The sequence below is a fragment of the Puntigrus tetrazona genome, chromosome 6, assembly GCF_018831695.1.
Source record: "Puntigrus tetrazona isolate hp1 chromosome 6, ASM1883169v1, whole genome shotgun sequence".
Classification (NCBI taxonomy): Eukaryota; Metazoa; Chordata; class Actinopteri; order Cypriniformes; family Cyprinidae; genus Puntigrus; species Puntigrus tetrazona.
Window position 1 is genome coordinate 7,681,417 of NC_056704.1, and position 24,613 is coordinate 7,706,029.

The 24,613-nt window shown below is 38.6% G+C and overlaps 1 protein-coding gene across 3 annotated transcripts in view; it reads right to left on the reverse strand.

The window, feature by feature from the left end:
• Positions 1-13,703, reverse strand: part of LOC122347094 (tensin-2-like) — a 33,656-nt gene extending 19,953 nt beyond the window's left edge. For 2 of the 3 annotated variants that reach the window (XM_043242122.1, XM_043242121.1), the window contains exon 1: positions 13,426-13,703. In XM_043242122.1, coding sequence (XP_043098057.1) covers positions 13,426-13,521 — 96 coding nt within the window. In that variant the 5' untranslated portion in view covers positions 13,522-13,703. The remainder of the gene's footprint in view (positions 1-13,425) is intronic. The other variant, XM_043242123.1, reaches the window with a different exon arrangement.
• Between the last annotated feature and the right edge of the window lie 10,910 nt (positions 13,704-24,613).

A 24,613-nucleotide genomic window follows, 5' to 3' on the forward strand; every position in this document is an offset into this window, starting at 1 on the left:
GCATGCTTGTTCTTAGGTTATCTGGTTGTTATTGAGAACATGTTTCTTAAGCTTTTCAGGTATTGGCAATATATGTGTTAGGTCATCTGGTCAAGGGCAACATGCTTGTGGCTATGGCTTATGCAGGTTTTGGCAACATTCTTGTTACATTCACTGGATAAAGGCTACATGCTTGTTGTTCAAGGATTTCGGATTTTCAGTGGGATATGGAACACAGTTTTGTTTTTTGGGGGGTTTTGGGGCTGCTCTCCCTGCTGTTATCAATGCTAAGCTGCTAGGCCGAACAGAACCATACTGGCAATCCAATTGCTATGCTAGTTGTCAGTCATCTTTGTGCTAGTGGTTCTGACCGAAACCAAGCGTAGCATTAGTTCTGACATGTCATGTTAGTCAATATCACAACACCTAACTCTCAGCTGTTCCTTCAGTATTATCACAAGTATTTGCATTGCTCATTAGCTAATTACCCTTCCTTATTCCTAACTCCTTCTCTTGTCAGTCATGATCAGCATTTTGATTCTCCTTTGAATCAGACAAATTTCTAAAACATTACATTAAATGAGGGAATGTTACTGTACTGTTACGGTGGGCAAGTGACTTTACTGGTGTTGCAGCTAGCTAGCAAGTCTATTGGGCAGACGTCTAAGAATATTATCATTGACTTTAGTCAGAATTGAAGCACTTTCAAAAACTCTGATTAATCATTAATCACTGAAGTTGCTTGCATAGTGAAGTTAATATCTTGCTTTGATCACACGCACATCTGCTCACCCACAGCTGTAGCGATGACTCATCTGAACGCCTATTGGCCTTTATATTCATAAGCTCAAACAAAAAATTGAAATTGGTTATAATGCGCAGTGCTGTAGCTACAAACGTAGCTGTCTCTGGCTCAGCTAGCGCAGATTTGAATTCAGGAGCTGATGATGTGCAACATTGAACGATCTATCACACTGGTGTAATTGTTTATCAAATCAAAAAAATATTACGTGCTATTTTATTTATTTATTTATTATTATATTATTCGGCTGCATTCATATCAACTTGCCTCATATATCTGAGGTTGCACAGTTGAAATTGTGTTCCTAGAGTAGTGGTAATTTCGACTAGGGCTCCCTCTGATCTAGTGCCCTGGGCACGTGCCTGGCAGGCCTGTGCGATAATTCATCCCTGCTTATTGCTTACATATATTATATTAGTGCTTTATACTTAACATGAAATTAACATATTTTACAACTATGTATATATTACATAGCTATATTGTAATAATATATATTATTGATTGTGCACAATCTGTCACACCCATGGAGTCTTGTCAGTAGGTCACTCATGCACTGGTAGCACTGAAGTGAACTAACCCTGAAATAGAACCTACTCTGGAGCAGGATATTTTCAGAGAAAATACGCCTAAAAGTTACTTCCATTTTTGGAACTGAAAAATGAGTTTATCCGCTTATTTGCCCTTAAACATGCCCGGGTATGTCACATAACCTGCTTTCTGGAACACCCCCCTGGTGTGCTTGATCGGGGTTAAATCTGCACAAGGCACAAGGCAAAAGTGGACACAAGTAGTTCTCATTTGTTGTATAGCATGTTGTATAGCAGTATGTTTATTTTAGAAGGTAGATCTTCTAGTGGAAAAATGGCACTTAATGAAGTTGAGTGAAATTTAGGTTAAATGAAAATTCTTAGGTGATTATAGAAATAAAAGATTTTATAAAATCAAGAAGAGTCTGCGCTATATTGTGGACACAGTCATGGCTCTGCTGCACATTGTATCTTACAGTTAGCATGGCCTTGATAACTTATTGCGTATGTGTATTGCATGTGATGAAACTGTATAATCCTCTATGAAAGCTGTGTATTATTTCTGCTCTTTATTGGTCTTCTTTTGAAAGTTGAAACTGCTATAGACAAAAATAAATAAATAAATCATCATTTAGAAAGTGTGTATTTTTCCCACTTTTATATTGCTTATGGCACCCTACTGATGGAATTCAGAGAAGGTCAATATTCTAAATCAAATGCAAAACATCCATTTGTTATTTGGGTGATCTGTGATGCAGCAAAGATGCAGCTACAATGATTGTGCCTTCCCCCTTTCCTTTGCACTCATCCTCTGTGTCCCCCTCCCCTCCGTTTCCCTCTCTCTTTCCTTTTTTCCCCCTCTCTTATTCAAGTGCAGTTCTCTTTCTCAGGCAGCCCACCCCCAATGTTTAGGTCCCTTTTTCTATTTCCCTCCTCCCTTCTCTGCCAGGGCCTTACTCTCTTCCATCTCGACTGCATGCCTGCTTGCTTATGTCCCTGCTAACGTTACTTAAATTTTTCATTGGTCCTCTACTTGCTATCTTTTGCTACTCTCTTTCCTTCCACTGCTTAGGTTGCCTGAATTCCCAGAGCAGTCCATCACTGTAGAATCTTCCAGTTTTAAAGCTTCTTTTCTTTTTAAGCTTCTATCTGATGGTCTATCAACATCCTGTGCAACCATTAGGAATTCTCACTCAATTAATTGATTTATGTTAATATTAAGCATTATTATTGGACTCTGCAAATGACTGATTTGGCATTATATAGCGAAATGGTCAGTGCTGTCTTGAGACAGAAAGAGTCCTTTTCTGAAATTAAATTTTTTAAATCAACAAAGTATAAAAGCAGAGCCACCACATTTACCAAAGGAAGATGATTTGTTTTAAAGAACTTGTTTTAATTTGATTTATTAAATTGATTAGTGATATGTATCTATTAGACATTTTTGGTGATAATGATTAAAATATATTACATAGAATTCAGAATTTATTTTTAAATAAAACAGACAACACAATCTAGAATAAGTAATAACAGTAAAGTAAAATTGGCTAAACAAACACATTTACAAATAAATTAATGATACAATGATAAATAGACAGGTTTGTTACCATTTTCCTTGGATTCTTGCCAAGTAGCATAATAGTGCAACAGTTATTAAAGCAACAACAATTTGAATTCTGCATGACTGAAAAACATGTAATTGGCACTTTTACAATCCCTAAAAGGTATCCCTACAAATAAGAAACAAGTGTTTTGCATTAAAAACATTTAAATTTATTTAACCGTGAGATCTAAAATTAATCATTTTAGAACGCTTCTCGATCTCAAGAGACAGGTTACAAAAGACCGAAGAATAATAACTCGATTGAACCAAGAGCACGCAATCAGCTGCACACCTGCAGAAATACAGATACATACTCACACTCCCAATAAGAACCAACCGAAAAGGTCGTCACACCCTCCCCTATAAAATGCAACCCCCCAAAATGACTTCCATGCTTACACTATAGAATATATCCTCAAAATTATTCTAACACTGTATTAGAACTCACACTTTGCTCAGCCCAGCCTGCTTCAATCAATCGAACAACAACTTAAGAGGTTACGGGCAACAAGGCCATGTGCCTGATCCCCTGTAACCATTTTGTATTTATTTGCGTCTGTTTTAAGTTATCCATTTCATCCACATGCTCATAGTTTTTTTCTGGTGGCTCAAAAGTGCATCTAATGGGCCAGTAACCCAAAAACAAGTTAATTTGGGTTCATTGAACCCAGTACTCTCATGAGTTGCTCCTATGGCTACTAACATAAGCCAGGGTAAGTCCTCGTCCCAGTCCCAATCCAATTCTGTACCATGCAATTCTGTACATTGCAACCATGCCATCTCATGGGTCGTTCCAAACCAAAGTGCTCAAAACTGGCCACTTTCAAATGGCCCTTCAGAATGAGGAATTTTGAAGCGTACAACTGATGGAAACTCATGACCAAACAAAGTTGCTCAGTCTGTTGAGTCTCGATTTCTGCTGCATTACAGTGGTTCACTATTTTCAAATGGTCTCCACAGCCACCAGATCTTGATGACTGAGTGATGAGAACACTTTTGGGATGCACCTTTGGGAGATTCACATTATTGAAGTGTAGCAAATTTCAAAATTAATACATTGAGGAACCTATAAGATTTTATATAATTTGAGACTGTGTTAATGTGACTTTGACTTTGTTAACCAGTAATTAAAATATTTGACAAGGAAAAAAAACTGTCTTACTGATGGCTTTAATTCATATTTCAAGAAATGACAGCCACAAGATCTGTAAAGCACTGCCTTTGAATTTAGGACCTCCTTAAAGGGTTAGTTCACTCAAAAATGAAAATGCAGTCTTTGATGACTCACTTTAATGTCATTCTTTTTTCATCTTTGGAGCAAAAATTCAAATCTGAGTGTGACATCCAAGATCTTTTTGATCCTCCATTGACAGCAGTGGAACTGCCACGGTCAAAACACAGAAATTAAGTAAAAGCATCATTCAACCATAGTTTCTGAAGCTTCAGAATATTTTTGGTTGATCTATTCCTTCAAGCTTTTTAAAAGCTTGGCCTGCTTGGTGATCTGACCAGTCTGTCCTTTCTTAGTCAGGACTAATATCTAAACCAAACCAAACCAAAAATATTCCCTCTGCCATCCCCACTGTTTCTCTACCCCACCTTCTCATTGTTTGAAAATAAAGATAGCCTGAGGCTAGAACATACCATAGCTTTCAAGCTCTAAGATACATGTGTGTTCATAGATTTTGGTAGTAGCTATATTATATTTTTAGTAGCTATTTCTACTGTACTTGCATGAAGGTAATGATTATCGGAAATGGTGTTAGTAGGCAAGCAAGAGGGTTTTTTGAGGGACCTTCAGTGGCAGAACTCGCAAATAGAAGAACAGCTTGACATTGCTCCTAACTAGGTCACTGATATGCTATTATGCTTGCGCTATTATGTGTTCTGGAGGTGGTGTCCCCATGGGCCATGGGGCCCCATACAATTGCATGATTTTCACGATGCCCAAACATAGAACTGGGTATGGGTTAGTATGTTTGATGTTCAGAAGCCTAGCCCTTTACTTCTTGGTCCATTCTGGTGTGTGGACCTGGGTATTTCATCCATGGAAACTTCAGAACTCTTTACCCTGGTTTTTGGTATGTACTCATTTAGCAAGCTTGATGGAAGCAACAACCACAGGAAATGATTTTAGCTGTTTCATACAGATTGTTATCCAGTATGTAGGATGAAGGGAATGGATTTTTAACATTTGCAGGAGTCAGGAGTCTAATAGGTTTCCAATGGACAATTTTTTTTTTTTAAATTGACAATCCAGTTACAGATCTTGAGGTATGCTACCATGTCAATGTTCTGTGAATTTTGTGAAGAACAGATGCACCATCTGACAAGAAATTGCAAGTGATTTATGCACTGTGGGTTCTGTTCCCAAATGCCCCCCATTGTACCGCGCAATGTCTGTTAGCCATTGTATTACTTTGTTGACCAGAACAGGAGGGGAAATGCTTCCATCTGCGAGTATAATTGAAATGCAAACAAAAACAACAAAATAACAAGCATGCTCACATTCTCCTCCAGTGTAGAAGAAAGACAAGAGACAGACCAACCTGTCCTCCAACCAATACGCCCATGTAGGTCGTTTGTCCAAATCTATGAAATATGACCCATCAGAGCGTATATGACAATTGTGCTGCTACTGACAACAGAGATCCGTGTAAAAAACTCCACACACTGCATTTAAATGGACACTCATTTTGATTGGTAATGAAAGTCATATGTTGTTTCATGACAACAGGCACAACAAGACACTGTCATTATTTTATGCCTGCTAGAGGACGCTTAAATTTAAAATGTTAATATAGTTTGAATTAAGGTGTTTGCACAAACAGACCTGTAGGGTTGTTTTTTGTTGGAGGACACACACATACAGTGTAGCAGTTCAGAACTGTGGAGGGAACTTTATTTAAAGGTTTAGGCAAGTGTAGAATGAAAGTCTCAACGAGTCTCAATACTTAAGGTTAGATGCATTTTAGTTGGCATGTTTCGTTAAAAATCAATAGCTGTAATGTTTTGGTGTGGATGGAAGCCTGTAGGTTTGCAAGCAGATTAGGCTAATTTGCGCCTATTAGACAGCCTAATTAGCTCATTGTTTTTTGTATTGCATCACTTATAGCTCTAAAAATAGAGTTTAGGAAGATGCATGTAACCACAGTCGTTAGGTTTGGTTAACTATTGAAGCCATTTCTCTTGTCCAAAGGCTCAACTTGACCGTAGATTTTGACGAAATCTGCTGGCAGCAGCGACATCTGTGTCTGTACGATTCTGTCCGAAAGCGGCGATAAACTAAAAGAAGTAGATTTCTAAAGTGAATGGTCGGTCTGAACCTAAGGAGAAAGAGACAGTGCTCAGTGATAAGTTCTTTGTGTTTAAATAGATGCAGTGGAGGTGTGGATAATTAAACTGCTCTGCTTGGGAAATCATCATTTCCCAGGGTAACAAAGGTGTCTTAGCGAAAGGCTCACCACAACTATAAATGCAATGTAGTCAAAAGTGTTTCTGACTACCTCTATATGTGGTTTCAGTGACTGGATTACAAAATGCTTTGAACCCTTTTTAATCCATTCTTGCTTTATACATAATTTGGTTGTTACAACAAATTTGTGGATTGGATTAAAATATCTGGATTAAGTTGTCTGATAGTTCTGCATGTTCTTGTGTTCTTAGAAAAATCAGGGGGGTGTTGTAGAAAGCATGTCATGTGACATGAAACAACAATCGACAATGTCATGACATCATGTAATTAAAAAAAAGACACCTGATGAAAAACTTGACAAATCTTATAAGGGAACAGCCAAGCAAACAGGTTTAAACTTATAGACTTGTTGCTATGACAGCAACTCTGACATGAGCTTTTATGAACCAACCAATCCATGATTATGCCAAATCGTCAGCAGTCAAATTCAGCTAACTGAGTTTGACTCTTTAAGTGCTAGAGGGAACACTTTGTATAGTTTTTGCTATTTTGATGTCAAACACATCCCAGAATACCTTAGTTGAATATATATGTTGAAGCAGTAATGTTTAGAGCAGAAATTTTGTCTGTATTTCCTTTCAAAATCATAATTATCTCTTGTACTGTAACTGTATTGAAAGAAAAATGATTTGGTTGCATTCCTTTACTTACATAACTGGGCCACTATCCTGCACATTTTAGAACACACTTGAACCAGCTAATCAATGTCTCTTGGATCATTAGACATGTCTAAGCAAGTGTGAAGCAAACCTCTGCAGTATATTGGTTCTTCAGGAGCAGGATTTATTACAGACGTCATATTCAGGTCAATCTTGTAGGAAAAGGCAAATACCCACACTTGTGGTCTTGGCCACTTGAGAGTGTTCATGCACAGGTCTTAGATCACAAGTTCTAGGTCTTAAAAATGACAACGCTCAGTGCCCTTAATCCATACTAAATCCACACTATGAAGTGGTATTGAAGGCTAAGATTATGCCATCGTACAAAAAATCCATTGCAGTTTTTAAATATATCTATTTTTCACGTTGTCTGAAAAAACCCTCATGTGGGCATATTTCTTTTCTTATTGTGTGATATGTGGGAGTTTTTGCTACACTTTCAATTCGACAGTTTGTCCTGACTTACGTGCCTAAATGCTAAATGAGTTGTTATCGTGTGATTGGCTGATTAGATATTTAAGTTATACAAGCAGTTGAACAGGTCTATCAAATAAATTAATAGAGAATATGCATGTGTGTGAGTGAGCATAAAAAGTCTCTTTTAAAACAATGAACGGTACAAAAATAAAGTTAAATCATTTATACTTCATATAGCATGACATGTATGAGGCAGGAATTCTCAGATACAAGAAAAAAATCATGTACGAGCAGGCATTCCCTATACTGCACTGTGCCTGTCAAACTAAGATCTTTGAGGGAGTCAGTTCATTTAAATAAGCACTATGTTTCTGTGGTCTTCGTTTTTTTGTTATTGAAGTATGTTGATTTTTAAGTATGTGTACTTTTATTTATTTTTGGGGGATTTTTTTTACTTCATTTACTTATTTACTCTAAGTGACAGCATTTAGAAATCTAATCCAAAATGATTCAGTAACAGGAGATCCTCTGATTTATGTTTACATTTATGACTGATGGCATAAAATGCAAGTTACTAGTGCCATACTTTATAACTTATCAAGTGTAAATCATTTTTATGTTGCAACTGTGAGTATTCTGGTATAAATTTGGGAGCTGTTTAAGCCTACTGTCTAAAAATGTGGACATGTCTGAATGAATTTGGTTTTATTTAAAATCTAAACACATTCTTAAATGATGCAAATTAGTGAACATGCTTCATTCCCACTGCTGTAGAAAATACTAGTTATATGTTTACATAGTATTACGTAGGTGTATAGTTTCTTAAAATGTTAACACATTTCACTCTATTTGACATCTGTTTTTACATTTTGGTTTTTAATTTTTCTATTTTTATATACTAGGTTATATATTTTATTTTCACTTGTTTGCACACTTAAATTGTCAATATTTATCAGTAGCAGCCTAGTTATCAGTGGATAACTATATTGCCAAAAGTATTTGCTCACCCATCCAAGTAATCGTAATCATGTGTTCCAATTGTTTCCATGTCCACAGGTGTATAAAATCAAGCAACTAGGCATGCAAACTGTTTTTACAAACAGTGGTGAAAGAATGGGTTGCTCTCAGGAGCTCAATGAATTCCACCGTGGAACTGAGGTAGGATGCCACATGTACAACAAATCCAGTCGTGAAATTTCCTTGCTCCTAAATATTACACAGTCAACTGTCAGCTTTATTATAAGAACGTGGAAGCATTTGGGAACGACAGCAACTCAGCCTTGAGGTGGTAGGCCAAGTAAACTGATGGAGATGGTTCAGTGGATGCTGAGGCGCATAGTGCAAAGAGATCGCCAACTTTCTGCAGAGTCATTCGCTACAGGCCTCCAAACTTCATGTGGCCTTCAGATTAGCTCAAGAGCAGTGTGCAGAGAGCCGCCACTGGACTCTAGAGCAGTAGAGATGCATCCTCTGAATGACATATTGTGCTTCTCCGTCTGGTAATCTGATGGATGAGTCTGGGCTTTGGCAGTTGCCAGGAGAACGGTACTTGTCTGACTGTATTGTGCCAAGTGTAACGTTTGGTAGAGGGGGATTATGGTGTGGGGTTGTTTTTCAGGAACTGGGCTTGGCCCCTTAGTTCCAGTGAAAGGGACTCTGAATGCTTCAGCATGTCAAAACATTTTGGACAATTCAATGCTCCCAACTTTGTGGGAACAGTTTGGAGCTAGCTCCTTTCTCTTCCAACATGACTGTGCACCAGTGCACAAAGCAAGATCCATAAAGACAGAGTCTGCTGTGGATGAACTTGACTGGCCTGACCTCAACCCGATAGATGAACCTTTGGGATGAATTAGAGCGGAGACTGAGAGCCAGTCCTTCTTGTCCAACATCAGTGTGTGACAAATGCGCTTCTGGAAGAATGGTCAAAAATTCCCATAAACACACTCCTAAACCTTGTGGACAGCCTTCCCAGAAGAGTTGAAGCTGTTATAGCTGCAAAGGGTGGACATCACATTGAACCCTATGGATTAGGAATCGAATGCCACTTAAGTTCATAATGCAAGTCATGGCAAGTGAGCAAAAACTTTTGGCAATATAGTGTATTTCAGTAATAAAAAAAATTATTGCAAAATAATCAATCGCTTTTTTTATTTTACCTTAAATACATAAAGTAAATAAATAAACTGTAAAAGTAGCAATACTATAGTATTATTTTATTAGGATATCTCTACTTTTACTCAAGTGCTTGATTTGTGCACTTTTTCCCACTGTTGCTATTATTACCAAGCATTTATTAGATATATACCTGAAAAAATGTGATTTTAATAATAAACAATAACCTACTTCAGAGCAGGTTTTATTCTTGATGGAAGATGACAAACCAAAACAATCGGCTGTGACCAATATATTTGATGCAATAAAATCATTCCCCTCTCAATTACCTTTTGCTACCAAACATTTATTTTATCTGAATTATATATATTATGTATATTATTAAACTCGATAGATCAGGTTTCCACACCAGATAATATTTAGGATAATATTTAACAATATTTAACAGAACAACTAGTCAGCAGAGTTTTTGATACCCAAAATAAACGCTTAACAGTCGTGTCAGTCAAGACGTTGACCAAGAAAAGCCAAAGAAGAGCAGAAGCAGGAAATGTTATGATGGTAAAAATAGAGTTTATTGAACAATTTATCAAACGTTCTCTCAACAAATTCAGCATGTATTGTTATACCAAAACTGCTTGCAACTTCCCATAAACCTTGGGCTTCCATCTGTCTCTATTCATACAGACAACACAGTTCATGAAACCCCACAAGCATGAGATTGAAAAACAATGACAATACGTAAGAAATATAAAATATAGAAACTTAATAAATGAATGGAGAAACTAATAAACAATAAAACGACTTCATAAAAATATAATGAAAAATGATAAAAAAAATTATACAAATAATAGCAAATATTTAAATAATAAATCATATGAGTGACAAATGATTATAAAATGATTATGTAAATAATTATTTAATTATAAATTAATGAACAATTAACATGAAAACACAACACACAATTTGCACATGAAAATCCAAGCTCTTTGTTGAATGTATACATTATTTAAAAAAATAGAATCAGACCTTAAGTGTGGCAGAGAACATTTATGGAAATTGTAAGAACTTTTTTAGTTTTGTCAAATCTAAACCTAGTATGAGAGTTGTTTATTTTCAGGGTTAACATGCATCTTAGTCTTCCTCCCTTTGCCACTTCAAACCAAACCTCCTATTTCCCAGTGAGAGTGATCAGTACGTCTGGGATGGAGTCTACTCTTCTCTTCTCGTTGACTTAATTAAATAAGTTCTGGGATGAATGGGCTGACAGATCTCTACTGGAGGTTGAAGGAAAGGGGCTGGGGGAAGGGATGCTTTATTATCCTGTACACTTACAACAGGGACAATCCCCCTTGAGTAGCCTGAGGTTAAATGAATTGCTCAAGGGACGTTAGTGGTAGTTGAGCCCAGAGTGTCATATTAATGGATCCCTTTCAAATATCTGAACACAGTATAACAACATGGATCTTTAACCACCCACAAGGTGTACATTTCTACTCTACTGGCCAAATCCTGTCTGCCTGTGGTTCTTTGGCATGCACTCCTATACTAGCTAAAGGGCTCATTTTGCAGGAAGGCAATGAAAGGAGAAGTTCAGGTCAGACAAGAGTCATATCCAGCCTGACTCGATGTAAATTAAATGTGTGTAATTAGCAGGCTGGAGTGTGAGTCTGTTAGGATGGTTGTGAGACCCTTTCATACTAAATGATTATATTCAACACAATCAATATTTTGATTAAAAAAACACACTATACAAAGGTGATAGGAAATCTTTGCTGATTGAAAGAACTGTTAATGAACCACACGCACAAATCTGAGATTACGTTAAAATAAAGTCACAGAAAAAGTGGTTAGCACATTGTTTGCATAAAATATGCAAACATTCACACTTCTGCCTTAAGTGAGATATAAATTATGAATATAATTTTGTCTATATTATGCACATATTTACACCTACATATATTTGCTTCAACAAGATTTTTTTGCCACATATTACATTTGCATTTTTGCTAATTTAATGCCATCACACTCACTGATCATTATTCTCACTTCACTTGCAAGCTTTGCACATTTCTTCTGAAAATTGCTGCAGCAGCATAGTAAACAAACTGCTACTTTATTTCTGCTGTTCTAGTTCATTCTAGTTCATAGTCCTGTGTTGATTTTATGTTCTGTAGCACCACAATCTTGGAGGAACGTTGTTTCATTTCATTGTGTACAAGATTTATATTGTTGAAATGACAATAAGGCCACTGAAAATCAAATCAAATGCCTATGTTTACTTGCCTTTTCTTACTGGTTTTACAAACTGACACAACTGAAACGGTTATCTTGTCTGATTAGGTGAATGCATTGACTGTAATGTAATTATGTTAATATATAATCACATTGAACACCATTTTGCTGCATTATGTAAGAAACACATATATTAATTATTCAAGTTGGCTGCCATTCTTATGAATGTCATTCAAAATTCTAATAGTTATACATTTGATATCAGAATGGGTATGTGACCATCTATTTAAATCTAAAAATAAATAAATAAATGCTATGTAAATGTTGGACAGGTTGAGAATTGTTTTCAGAGTCTCTATGTAGGTTGAAATATCCCTATACCTAGATTTCACAGTAATGTTTCATTCTTTCTGCAATGCTGCAAAAATGCCCATTTCCTTCATAGTGGGGTTAAGCATGAACTACAACAGCCTTTGACCGAAATTCAGACCAGTCCAAAAAAAATATTTTTTTCTTTATTTTATTTCTTTATTTTTTTGTCCTTCATAGTGATAACTGATAATACAGTAAAGATATTGCTAGTGGTTTGATGACTGAGATCTAATTATTTACAGCACAGCTCTGTAGCTGAAGAAGGAGGCTTCATGCAGGGAAGAAGAGAAAGTGTCTACACAGAGCAAGAAATGGTGTTGCTGTATAGCTGATGGGGAAGTTGGATGAATAATGCTGGGTTATGGTCTTGGCAAGATCTGAAGGATGGGAACGTGTGCTGGGACAGATTGAAATTTGGGGGTGGGGTGAGTGGTACAAGAAAAAACAGTTGTTCTGCGGCAAAAGATTTTTTTTTTCTGCAGGCACATCAGCACTGACAAAACCACTGAGGCATGAAATGAGCGAAATAATGAAAACTTGACCCCTAATCTGACCGCTCTCATTAACTTCAGACTGGGAATCTCATGCTACAAAGCCAGAGCATGCACCACCAAAGACTCTCCTGACATATTTTGGGGTTGGTTCAGCACAAACACCCCATGCAACTCTACTGCACTAACAAAACCAAACAATCTGGTGCAAAGGATTCACAATGTACCCACAGAATTACTCCTTCCTTAAAAATGGCAGCCATTAACTCAGCATAAACCTAAGGGACCCTTTGCGGCAGTGTCCTTTTAATCTCTAAAACTAAAAATGGGGGTGGAGAAAACTGGGAAAGTGGGGACATTGAACCTGTCAGGTTTTGTTATCATAGCGCAGCAAAACTGAATTTGTGATTCAACACTTATCACTAGTAACGCTATCTTTTAAACGAGAGCTAAATTAAAGTGACTGTGCACAATGTACAGTAGGACAGCTTTTTTTTGAGCACAACACTCTGGAAAGCCACAGGGGCAGAACGAGACTTCACAAAGTACACTTTGCTTAGACAGTTTTATCATGCACTGAGCGGCTGAAAACCCACCAGCAAAGGAAGGCTGAAAAATAGGACATGTCTGAATGACCAGACTGTTGTCTGGTAGCTCTCACAATCAGCTGTGAAAGGTGACCCCAGTTTGTGTGCATGTACTGAAACGAGTCAGTACATAGTACCGTAGGTCAAACAAACGCAGCCTTACCTTATCTCTCCTAGCTGCTCTCAACGGAAAGAAACAAGAGAAGAGGAACTTCCCCCAGCTAATCACTGCTGCCAGACACCAGTTCAGCCGGGCCATGGTTGCCTCCTTCTGTCACTCTTTTGCTTCCTTAAAATCACCCTTTCTATCCTGTGCTTGTTCTCCAGGTAAATCCAATAGCAGACAGATGACAGGAGGACAGATCCCTTTAGCTGCAGAGCAGGTAGCAAGAATTACCCTGCTCTTGCTTGCACACACGTTACCTTGCTCAGTGGATGCTGCAGCATTCTGTCTGTCGAAGGAGGATGAGGAGGAAAGAGGGAGGGTGTGAGAGAAAAAAAGCAGAGAGAGGGAGGGAGAGAGAGGAACATGCAGTGGGAAAAAACTAGAAATAGCAGAGAGGCAAGTTGCTTTTGATGAGGAGGAGGCAGAAAAGAAGAGAAGGAACTGAATGCGTGTGAGATAGAAATACGTTTGAAGGAGAAAATATTTCAGTGATTAACAGGAAAAAGAAATTGAGATGAAGTAGGACAGGAGGCAGGCTAAGATACTGAAAGAAAGCGGGAAAGAGACAGGCAAGAGAGAGGGAGAGGGAGCGAGGAAGCCAGAAATAAAGTGAATTTATTCAAAGCAGATAAAGAGTGCATGTCATCAGGCAGCCTCACACGCGTACATGCACACAGGCGCACGCACGCAGTCTCACACGAGGCTGTATGAACGAGGGGAGACGAGCAACGTGCCGTCTGCATCTGGGTTTCTGTGCAAAGCGTTTGTGCGTGTTTTCTTTTACCTCTATATATGCGCCTGTGTGGACGCATGTGCGAGCTATGTGTAATACGCTCTCTGGTGTCAAGTGCTCATCCAACTGCAGGTGCACCGCACCACTGCAGAGTCGCCACGCTTCACTAACAAACGTACCCTCTCACTGCATAGAGGGTGGGGAGAGGGGCAGGATTAGTAGAGAGAAAGCAGAGAGACAGAGAGAAAAGAGATGCCAAAAATTGCCAAGAGGAAAAAGCAGAAATGGGGAGAGGTACAAATGCTCTCTATTTCTTCTTTTTTCCCCAACATTTAATCACTATTACAGGTACCTCCAAAGAGACAAATTCAGTGGCACTAGAACACCATATCATTAATAAACATGGGGTGTAAAACATCAGAAAATACATGCAATTTGATGCTGCATATGCGCTTTTTTGCCCAGCTGCAGAATATACTTCATCCAAGCTAAATCCATCATTAAACACAACAGACTCCCATAATCACTGTGCCGCCATATTGACTGTACTGTCACATTCACTTTGAACGTGGGGTGCTTTTTTTATACGAAAAGACCTTGTGCCAGATCAGAGAAACATGGATCTCCCGAGCTCCCTTGCCAAAAAAAACGCCTGTTACCATAGTCTAGATGACATGGACCACACATTTGCATTGCAGATTTGATTTGATCTTATTTGCCTTGGCATAGATTTCTTTGGGGTTTTGAGAACTACGCTTCATTAAAAGGATGAGGATTACTGAAACAAAAGTTTGGGCGGAAAATGTTCATCTAATCCTGCCAACCACAACTCAAGAGCAGGCCTACGTGACTTCTTGATCACTTCAATGCCGGTTCATCTATATTTCATTTTAGACTGCATTCATTCTTCTTAATTTAAAAAAAAAAAAACTATACAAAAACAACACAACGGAGCACAAACATGGCACTTCTTTCACATACTTTTTATTCCGTTTTCTTAAGGACCCTGTAACTTTCTGGCCAAATAGCAATAAAACAAATAAAAAACGTAATGTCAAAAATGTAATGTCACCCTGACATTGCTATGCATTTATCTCAGCACACCATGTCCTTGATATTTCAAATGAATCACAAAAAAAAGGTTATAGGAGTCAGTTTCTGAGTCCTGCCTACAGATCCGTATCAGCTTTGTCCCACTGCGTTTAACCCCATTCAGTGTAACATGTTTGTAGCAGGTATCATCATGCACCACCAAAAATACATTTTTTCACAGGTAATGTACTCAAACTAAGAAAAAGGTTTAATCTTTTGACCTGAATTTTCATCCATCCCAAGAAAACATTTATGGAGAATACACCTATGAATAGGAATACAAAACTGGAGTGTATATATATATATATATATATATATATATATATATATATTTTGTATATAATTTTGTATATATTTTTTTCTAATTCTCAAAGGATACTTTCAGGGCTGATGATACTCGTCATGATTGTCATCATTGGTAAGCTCTTCATCCTGTGAGTTAAGGTACACATCCTTCTTCTGTAGTTCCTCTTTTCCCTTTCCTTTCAGGCTGCTTGGTTTCGATTCTTCTATGAACTGTTTTCTGGCCCAGTCATTCTGTTCTAGGCTTGTCAATATATTCTGTGGCTGGACCTTCTCTGTGTCCGCTGTGAGATTACTCATTAGCCGACTTCAGCAGAACTCCAGTTTTATATTCCTATTCATTCTCAGAACAGGTAAGTTCAGTTCTTAAATTTGTTATGCTTACATGTGCCCTTTTCTTTTCATGTTTTGTTTGTTCTGTCTTCCTTTTAAACAGACAGTAGCAACAGAATCTAATAAAGCACTTGTAGTCACTATTTTCTGATTATGTATTTATTTTGAGTTATTAATATTTATTGAGTTACTATTTAATATTTGGATCATCTTTCAAGGTGAGATATCATAACTCTCTGCTGACTATGTGACATGAATCTTCTTGTCATACATCCCAGTTTTTATTGCTTTGAGTGCAATCAAAATTCTGTGGGAACCATAGTAAAATGATCCATCGAATACATACTCATAGTCTTCCTTACAACAAATTAAATGCTAGAAATCAATGGATGTTATCCCAAGAGAGTATGGACTTACAATGTTGGTAATTGGAGCTCTGGAATGTTTGATAATAAAATCATTCCTGATTAAGTAAAGTGTCCACTCCATGATGGTGTAGAAGTTGGAGAACTAAACTATGAACACTTTTGGGCAATACCAGCTGTGACATGTGGCTTTTATCTAGTATAGAACTCGAAACAAGAATGCCTTTGTGATCTCATCACTGTTTTTCACCCTAGGCCACTGATTTGTCCTCATATACTGCAGGTTCGCTGTGTTTTCCTCCTGAGCTGTTTAAAAGGCTGGATATTTATGCCACAGGAAATCCATGTTGTTTATGTCCCTTCTTTGCGAGTGTTGTTGCAATGACTGCTTACTAAAACTGCAACTATGGGCGCATTACTATATTCCCCATTACTATGCTGTTACCGTTACTGACAAAAAACTGAAGCATTAATATGATTTATTATAGGCTTAGTTCATCTTAATGAATGTGAGGAGGTGCACAGTTTGCCAATGCTTTGACTCACACAAGCAAAGAAAGATACAGAGCTAGTATTACATAAAACGCAGAATTGACACACAACGTGTAAACTGTAAAGGCACTGATATACTTCAAACTAAATCTGAGAACGATCAGAAATGACATAATTTCGAATCTGCTCACCAAAGCAAACATTTTGGGGAAATCGTTTTAGCTCCTAAACACCATTGAGCTACCATCGGCCCGAGGCAGCTATGCAATCAGTGGGTGTGTTCTGAAACTCCACCTTCTCATTGTTGTTGTTCTTTCAAAGCGAATTTATAAAGGTAATATAACCTACTGGTTATGTGCGAGCTTTGTGTCATGTTAAAATTCATGTACACCCCTCCTCCAGCAGTGCAGGAATTTCAGAATGTTCGGAAACAGCATACCATCGCTCAGCCTTTTCAAACTTATTTTTGCCCTCAAAGAAAGGATGAAAATGAAGTTGATTTGAAGTATATTGATTGCCTTAACAGGGCTGACGAGACGAGAGACGTGCGGATCTATGTGCAAAACTTTAATTCAGCAGAAACACAGACAGGGTCAAACAATGGGCAAGACACAAGAGTATTCCTAGGGGAAGAGTCTTCGTTCGGCAAACAAAATCCAGAGGGTTTGAAAAAAGGTGTAATCCATTTATGTAAGCAATGATCCAGGCAGGGTGCAGTCCAGAATGGCAAGACAAGGGTTAATCCAAAAGCACTGATAAATCTGGGGCAGGGTACTGACAGATGAGATGAGATAAACCATGCAGGGATTGAGACACAAATGAAACAAACTATAAACTAGATTTAGACTCAGGCTCAATGACTTCATAATGTTGATATCGCTAGGAGAGTGATAAATGCAGACAATACATGGTGGTGAGTGGGAGAAAGTCCAAGGTTTATGTAGCATGTGTTTGACTGAATGCAGCTGTGTAATCAGGTGAGGGTGTAATTGAGTGCAGGTGAAACCAGTCTGTGCAATGGAGTATGATGAGATCAAGGTGGAAATCGGAGATTGCTGAATATACCCTGACAAGAAATTGGAAACATAAAGGTAAATATTGTCAGCCACAATATTAATGTTACTGACAGGTGAGATTCAATAAAATTCAATATCGTTGCTGTCGGGTGGAATCCTCACATCTCCAAAACCATTATTTTTCAAGAAATTCTAAAAACATATTTTTTGAAGTTTTTAAATACTGCATTGTTAAAGTTGGTATTATACCTTATATTGCTATCATATACTCTTGAGTACCAACATTAACACAACATTTCAGAGATACAAGAATTTATGTCTTGGGAGGAGGGAGATACGAGATTACACTGTCACTGATAAGAATGGTACGGACACAGACGTCGAAGAGGTGGAGTTACGAGACTTCTCTGACAGTTGAAGTGTCCAAGAGATTCAACACTTTAGATTGGTTCATAATTAGTAAAAATAACAGACCATGTTACGCTAAAACTTTTAGAATACTTTTCTAACTTTGTGTTTGGACTATGCAAATAAGTTCCACATGAGGAAATAAGGGTGTGCCAGACCATGTCCCCCACTCTGATGGTATCAGCCAATCACAACATGAAAATAGAGAAGCGCCAGATTTAATCTCCTCCTCATCGGAAAGAGATAAGGCTACCTATGCTTCCAAATGGCACTCTTTGCTGAGTCTGAGTCCTGTTACGGTGAAGACAGCAACAGAAACAACCGTTAATAAATTGCAGGCATTATAGGTGGGTATTATTACATTGACAGGGCACATTCCCTACCTATCATGTTACATTTCATTCTTTTTAAATAATACATTCTGCAATGGTTGTGCAAGGTTATGCATTTAACCGTGTGTAACCCTGGTGTTCCAAAATGTCCCCACAAGGACAGTGGTATTAAACAGTAATACCATTTACCAGGAAGGTCTTTTTTTGACCTTGCGGGGACTTTTTTAACATGAGGAAACATGCTATAAATTATAAATGATACAGAATGATCTTTATTGACTAAAATAGAATAAAGCTTTCTTTGAGAGGTACATTCAGGGCAGGGGTAAGCACATTTGGTTATAGAGAGCTGCGGTCCTGCATAGTGAGAAAGGGTTGGAGCTGAACTAGAGCAGGGGGATAGAAAATACAGTTACAGTATAAACATTTACTTTGCTTCTGTTGTTTGATAGTGGATAGTTTGATATTGCTGTTCTGCAGAGATTAATTCTCATTATATTCTGTATTATTCAGACAGAATCAGGTCCGTTCATGAAAATAGGTCTGTCAGTCTCCTTATGTTTTCTGGTTACACTGGCAAAGGCGTTGCTTAGCTCAGACATTTGTGAAATAATCTAATTCCTGCTCTGCATAACATCTGATTAAAATTACATAATGCGTGCATAATATAAAATGCACCAACAGAATGTTATTCGCTCATTTGTATTGGTCTAAGAATGTGCGGATCACTTAATCACTTACCACCATGTAGTTCCAAACCCCAAAAAACTTCTTCAGAACACAATTTAAGATATTTTAGATGAAAACTAGGAGGCTTGTGACTATCCCATTGACTGCAAAGTAAATTACACTGTCAAGGTCCAGAGAAGTATGAAGCACATTGTCAGAATATTTCATCATTCATCAGTGGTTCAGTCTGAATGTTAAGAAGCAACTAGATAACTTTTTGTATGCAAAAAAAAAAAAAAAAAAAAAAAACCTTTATTCAATTATTCGTCTCTATAGTGCCGTTTTGGAAAATATCCACTCAATGCACTGTTCTGTTCTCTGTTAAACAGGACACAAGCGCACACAGTTAAAATCAAAGTGTAAATACACATAGATATCGTTACGGCTGACAGAGTGTATGTAGTTTGCGAAATTATTTTCTTTGTATACAAAAAGTATTCCCGTCATATTCAGACTAAACCACTAGCTGCCACCCAGATCTGCTGATGATAGCTTTCAAATAGTATCTTCACATGGAAGAGAACGAAAATGACATTTGGACATTCAGCAGGAATATATAAGGGAGGCAGGAATTCCACATCACTGTTGTAGTCGGTCAACTGACCCATTATGAACTGACAGTTGCTTCCAGGATTGGTCGTATTTATTTAAAATAAGTGCAAGTGGTAGTTAGAATAGTCAGTGGCAGATACTATTTGCACTTCAGTTTTGTTGTACATTAACAGGATGCAATAGTAAGGTACAGTGTAAATTTTTATATATATTAAAATGAATGCTCCTTTATTAGAACAATAGATAAACACTCTGCTATAGAAATGACACAGGGAAATGGGTTGATGTATAATGTATTGCCCCACAGAAGTTTGAAGGATTCATAAAAATATATTGAATATTAAAAACTTAATTTGGTTAGATCATTATAGACCCTGCATTAATCCCTTGGCTCATTAACTTTAACAGTGTTCAAAAAAAAGTGTTGCACTATTAAAGAGGAGCTCCACACATTAATAAGTATAGCAAAATAATATATACTGTATAAGCCCTGTTTCTATGCAAGCATAGGACCCTTTTTGTGTTTTTTGTTCTCTTGTAAACAAAATTTCTTTGTTTATATTTTTATTGTGTTGTACATTACTGGGGATACGTTAGGGTTTCATATATTTGTTACGTATCGTTAATACTAATTATAGTACCTACAAATGTAATGAGGAGGCAGAAGTCGACGTAGAATCCATGTGCAGAACTTTATTAGACAAAAGGGCAACAAACATAAACGTAGTTCAGGCAGAGGGTCGTTAACTGTAAGGCAATCCGAGAGGCTGACAGGTTCAGGGGAAATCCAAGAGGCAAGAGTTCAAGAAACAGGCAATGAATCTTTACCAGGCAGCAAATCCAAACAAGCAAACAGATCAGAAGGGCAGGTCCTAGAACTGGTGGTCAGGCAAACAAGCAGAGATCATACACTTGGCAGTCAACAGAACAATAGTGAGTGAACGCTTGGTAAGGCAGTACTGGCAATACTTCACAGTGAGCACATAAATCAAACAGGAAATGACTACAGAGGGAGCAGAGAGGTGGAGTACTGCTAGTACTCGGGTGACAGCTCCCTCTGCTGGCTAGTCATTGTAGAACCCCACCCCCACCCCTTTAGGAGCGACTCCTAGAGCTCGACGTGGCCATCCCCGTGGTCGTGGAGCTGGTCGGTCTGTTCTGGCTCTATGGAAATCCACAATGAGGGATGGGTCTAAGAGAGCTTATATGTCACTTCATTTATTTGTTGCATGGTAAGGCATGTGGGCGATGTGGGCAACGTTGTCTGTTAGCCTGAATTTCTTGATTCCTGATGGCTCGTTAGAGATGCACATGCTCACTGTCCCACACCCTCTCACTTTGCCTGATCCAGTCAGGAACAGTGTGGGTTGGAACCTCAGGATACACTGAAAGGGAGTAAGTCCTGTAGAGGAGTGCTTGAGGAACTCTGACCATCATTGCTGTTCACGGCTGCAATATGTTCGTAGGTACCTACATCTTGATTTAGTCTTTTCACTTGGCCGTTGGATTGTGGGTGGTAAACAGACATGAGGCTGTTTGCAGAAAACTCGCCAGACTTGGGACGTGAATTATATACCTCTGGTAGACCATATACTCTGAAGACGTTCTGAAAGACCACTTGAGCAGTTTCCATGGCTGTTGGAGTGGCAACAGTGGTAGGCTTTAGAGATGTGATCAATGATAACTAGGTTGTTTGTGAAGTTGCTGCAAGGTGGTAGGTTGGTTACAAAGTCGACTGACAGATGTGACCAGGGACGTTCAGGGACGGGTAATGGTTGAAGGAGACCTGATGGTAATTCTTTTGGGGTTTTAGACTGGGCGCAGGCTTGACATGACTTTACATAGTTTACAATGTTCTTTGCCATTTCAGGCCACCAGAAGGAGTTTTGAACTAGACTGGTTGTTCAAGATATATCTGGGTGTCCAGCGCTCAGAGAGGTGTGAATTCATTGCATGATGCATTGACACAAGTTGGATGGTACGTAATGTCTATTCAGAGGACATTGGCGGAGTGATGGTTCCTGGTTGTTGTGGTCGTTGGATCTCCTCCATGATATCCCAAGATACTGGTGCTAGGATTACTGACGGTGGGAGAATGGGTTCTGTTTCCAGGCTTTCATTGTGGTGATCATGACGTCTAGAAAGCGCATCCACTTTTTTTACTTTCTGGTTGGTAGGTCACAGTGAACTGGAGACGGATAAAGAACAAGGACCAGCAAGCTTGGCGAAGATTCAATCTTTTTGCGCTATTAATGTACTCAAGGTTCTTATGGCCCGTGATGAGTTGGAAGGGATGGACAGCGCCTTCCAGCCAGTGGTGACACTCCTCAATAGTAGACTTCATGGAGATAAGTTCCTTGTTTCCAATGTCATAGTTCCGTTCAGCTGAATTGAATTTCTGGGAGAAGAATGCGCATTGGGTGGAGTTTGCCTTTTTCTGGGGATCTTTGAGACAGAATCACCCGATACCATTGTCTGATGCATCGACTTCTACAATGAGCTCTGGATCGGGGTGTTTTAGGATGGGTACTGACGTGAATCTTTCCTTTAAGGATTGAAAGGCTTGACTTGCTTCGGAAGTCCACTTGAGCTTGGCAGGTTTACCCTTTAACAATGATTTCAGACGTGATACAATCAGGCTGAAATTTCTAATGAATAGCCAATAGAAGTTGGCGAATTACAAGAATCTTTGTAGCTCCTTCGCTGTTGAGGGTTGAGGCCATTCTGTCACTGCCTTGACCTTAACTTCATCCATCTTGACTCCATGATGGCTAATTTGGTAACCCAAAAATTAGGTTTTACTCACATGAAACTCACACTTCTCGGCCTTAACATAAAATTGGCTTTGGAGAAGACGTGAAAGGACTGTTCGGACATGAGTGATGGGCTCAGACTTGGAGTAGATGAGGATGCCGTTTGTGTAGGCAATAACGAACTGCCTGATGATGTCTCTGAAGATTTAATTTATGAAGGACTGGATTATGGCAGGTGAGTTAGCGAGCCCATATGGCATAACTTGATATTCTTAGTGCCCCCTGGTGGTGAGAAAAGCTGTTTTCCATTCGTCACCTTCTTTAATTCGAATTATAGGGACTCCTTAAATCTAATTTTGTGTATATGGGGGCTTCTCTCAACTGTTCCAGGGCTGCGGGAACTAGTGGAAGTGGGTAACAGAATTTTACAGTGACGTTGTTGAGACCCCGGTAATCGATAAATGGCCATAGGCCACCATCTTTCTCCTCTACGAAGAAGAACCCCGCAGCGGCAGGTGAGGTAAAGGGACGGATGAAACCAGATTTAATGGTTTCTGAAATGTGCTCATCCATAGCGTGACTTTCTTTTCTAGATAAGGTATAGACTTTACTTTTGGGGGGCATGGCATTAGAAGGTCAATTGCACAATCTCCTGGTCGATGAGGATAAACTTGGCTGCTTGAGTTTTGCTGAACACTTCGCAGAGATAATGATAACGAGGAAATGGTAACTTTTTGATGGATGTCTGGGCTTTTGATGCTGGTGGTAAAACAGGATACAGGCTGCTTAGGAATGCAGTATGCATGACAAAAGGGGGACCAGTTAAGTAATTCTCCGCTGTGCTAAGAGATATTATGGTCATGGGTGGAGAGCCATGGAAAACTGAGAATTACCTCATGGTTGGGCGAATCTACAACATAGGGGAAAATAGATTCCAGGATGAGAGTTTGAGTTCGGTGTAGGATCCCCTTTCCTATTAGAATATCGTTGATAGCCTTGATTTGGTTTGGGGGGTTGCAGGGTTGTGTGGGAATGTTGAATTTAGAAACAAAACTCTGATTGATTCAATTTAGAGCTGCCCCCGAGTCAGTCAATGCTTTTGAGATCAAGGGAGAGTGAATTAATCTTGACAGTTACAGGTAACGTGGAGTTTCTATTACCAAACAAGGTAAAGTGTTTTGTATTCACCCTGGGTGCTGATAATTTGAGTGGGCATCCGTGGCTTTGATGACCCCAAATTGATGAGTCCCAAACTGCTGTTGCCCAATCAATCGCTATGCCCGTAAGGAGGGACATTAGAAAGGCAAATTTATTTTCCTCAGTATCAGCTTTACTTTCTTGATGGTTTATATACAACTTAACTTGGTAAATGAAGCCTTGACACTGCTCAGCTGAGCCTTCAAACTTACAGAGGAGAGCAAAGCTTACCGTCATGGATGGGTTGGGGGGAAGTTCACGGATATACTGAGTCAAATGTTTGTTGACTGATTGCAGTTTCAGCAACTGTTCCTGGTAGCTCTTGTAGGCTAGAAACTTCTGCTGGATTTGAGGGAGGTGAAGTATTCTGTAATAAGGAGGCAGGGGCCGACGTAGAATCCATGTGCAGAAATTTATTAGACAATAGGGCAACAAACATAAACGTAGTTTATGTAGTTTAACGTAGAAAAACGTTAAATATAGAAAAATATTCTAAATCTTTCAGATTGCGAGATTATCTACAAATCACCCCACAGATTTTCAATCAGATTCGGGTCTGGGCTCTGGCTGAGCCGTTCCAAAATTTTAATCTTCTTTTGGTGAAGCCATTCTTTTGTTTTTGATTTGGATGTGTGCTTTGGATTCTTATGGTGCTAAAAGATGAAGTTCGTCTTCATCTTCAGCTTCCTAGCAGAAGCCTGAAGATTTTTTTCCAGTTTTGACAGGTATTTGGAACTGTTCATAATTCCCTCCACCTTGACTATGGCCCCAGTTCCAGCTGAAGAAAAACTACCCCAAAACATGATGCTGCCACCACCATGCTTCACTGTGGACGTGGTGCTTCTTTGGTGATGTGCAGTGGTGTTTTTGTGCCAAACAT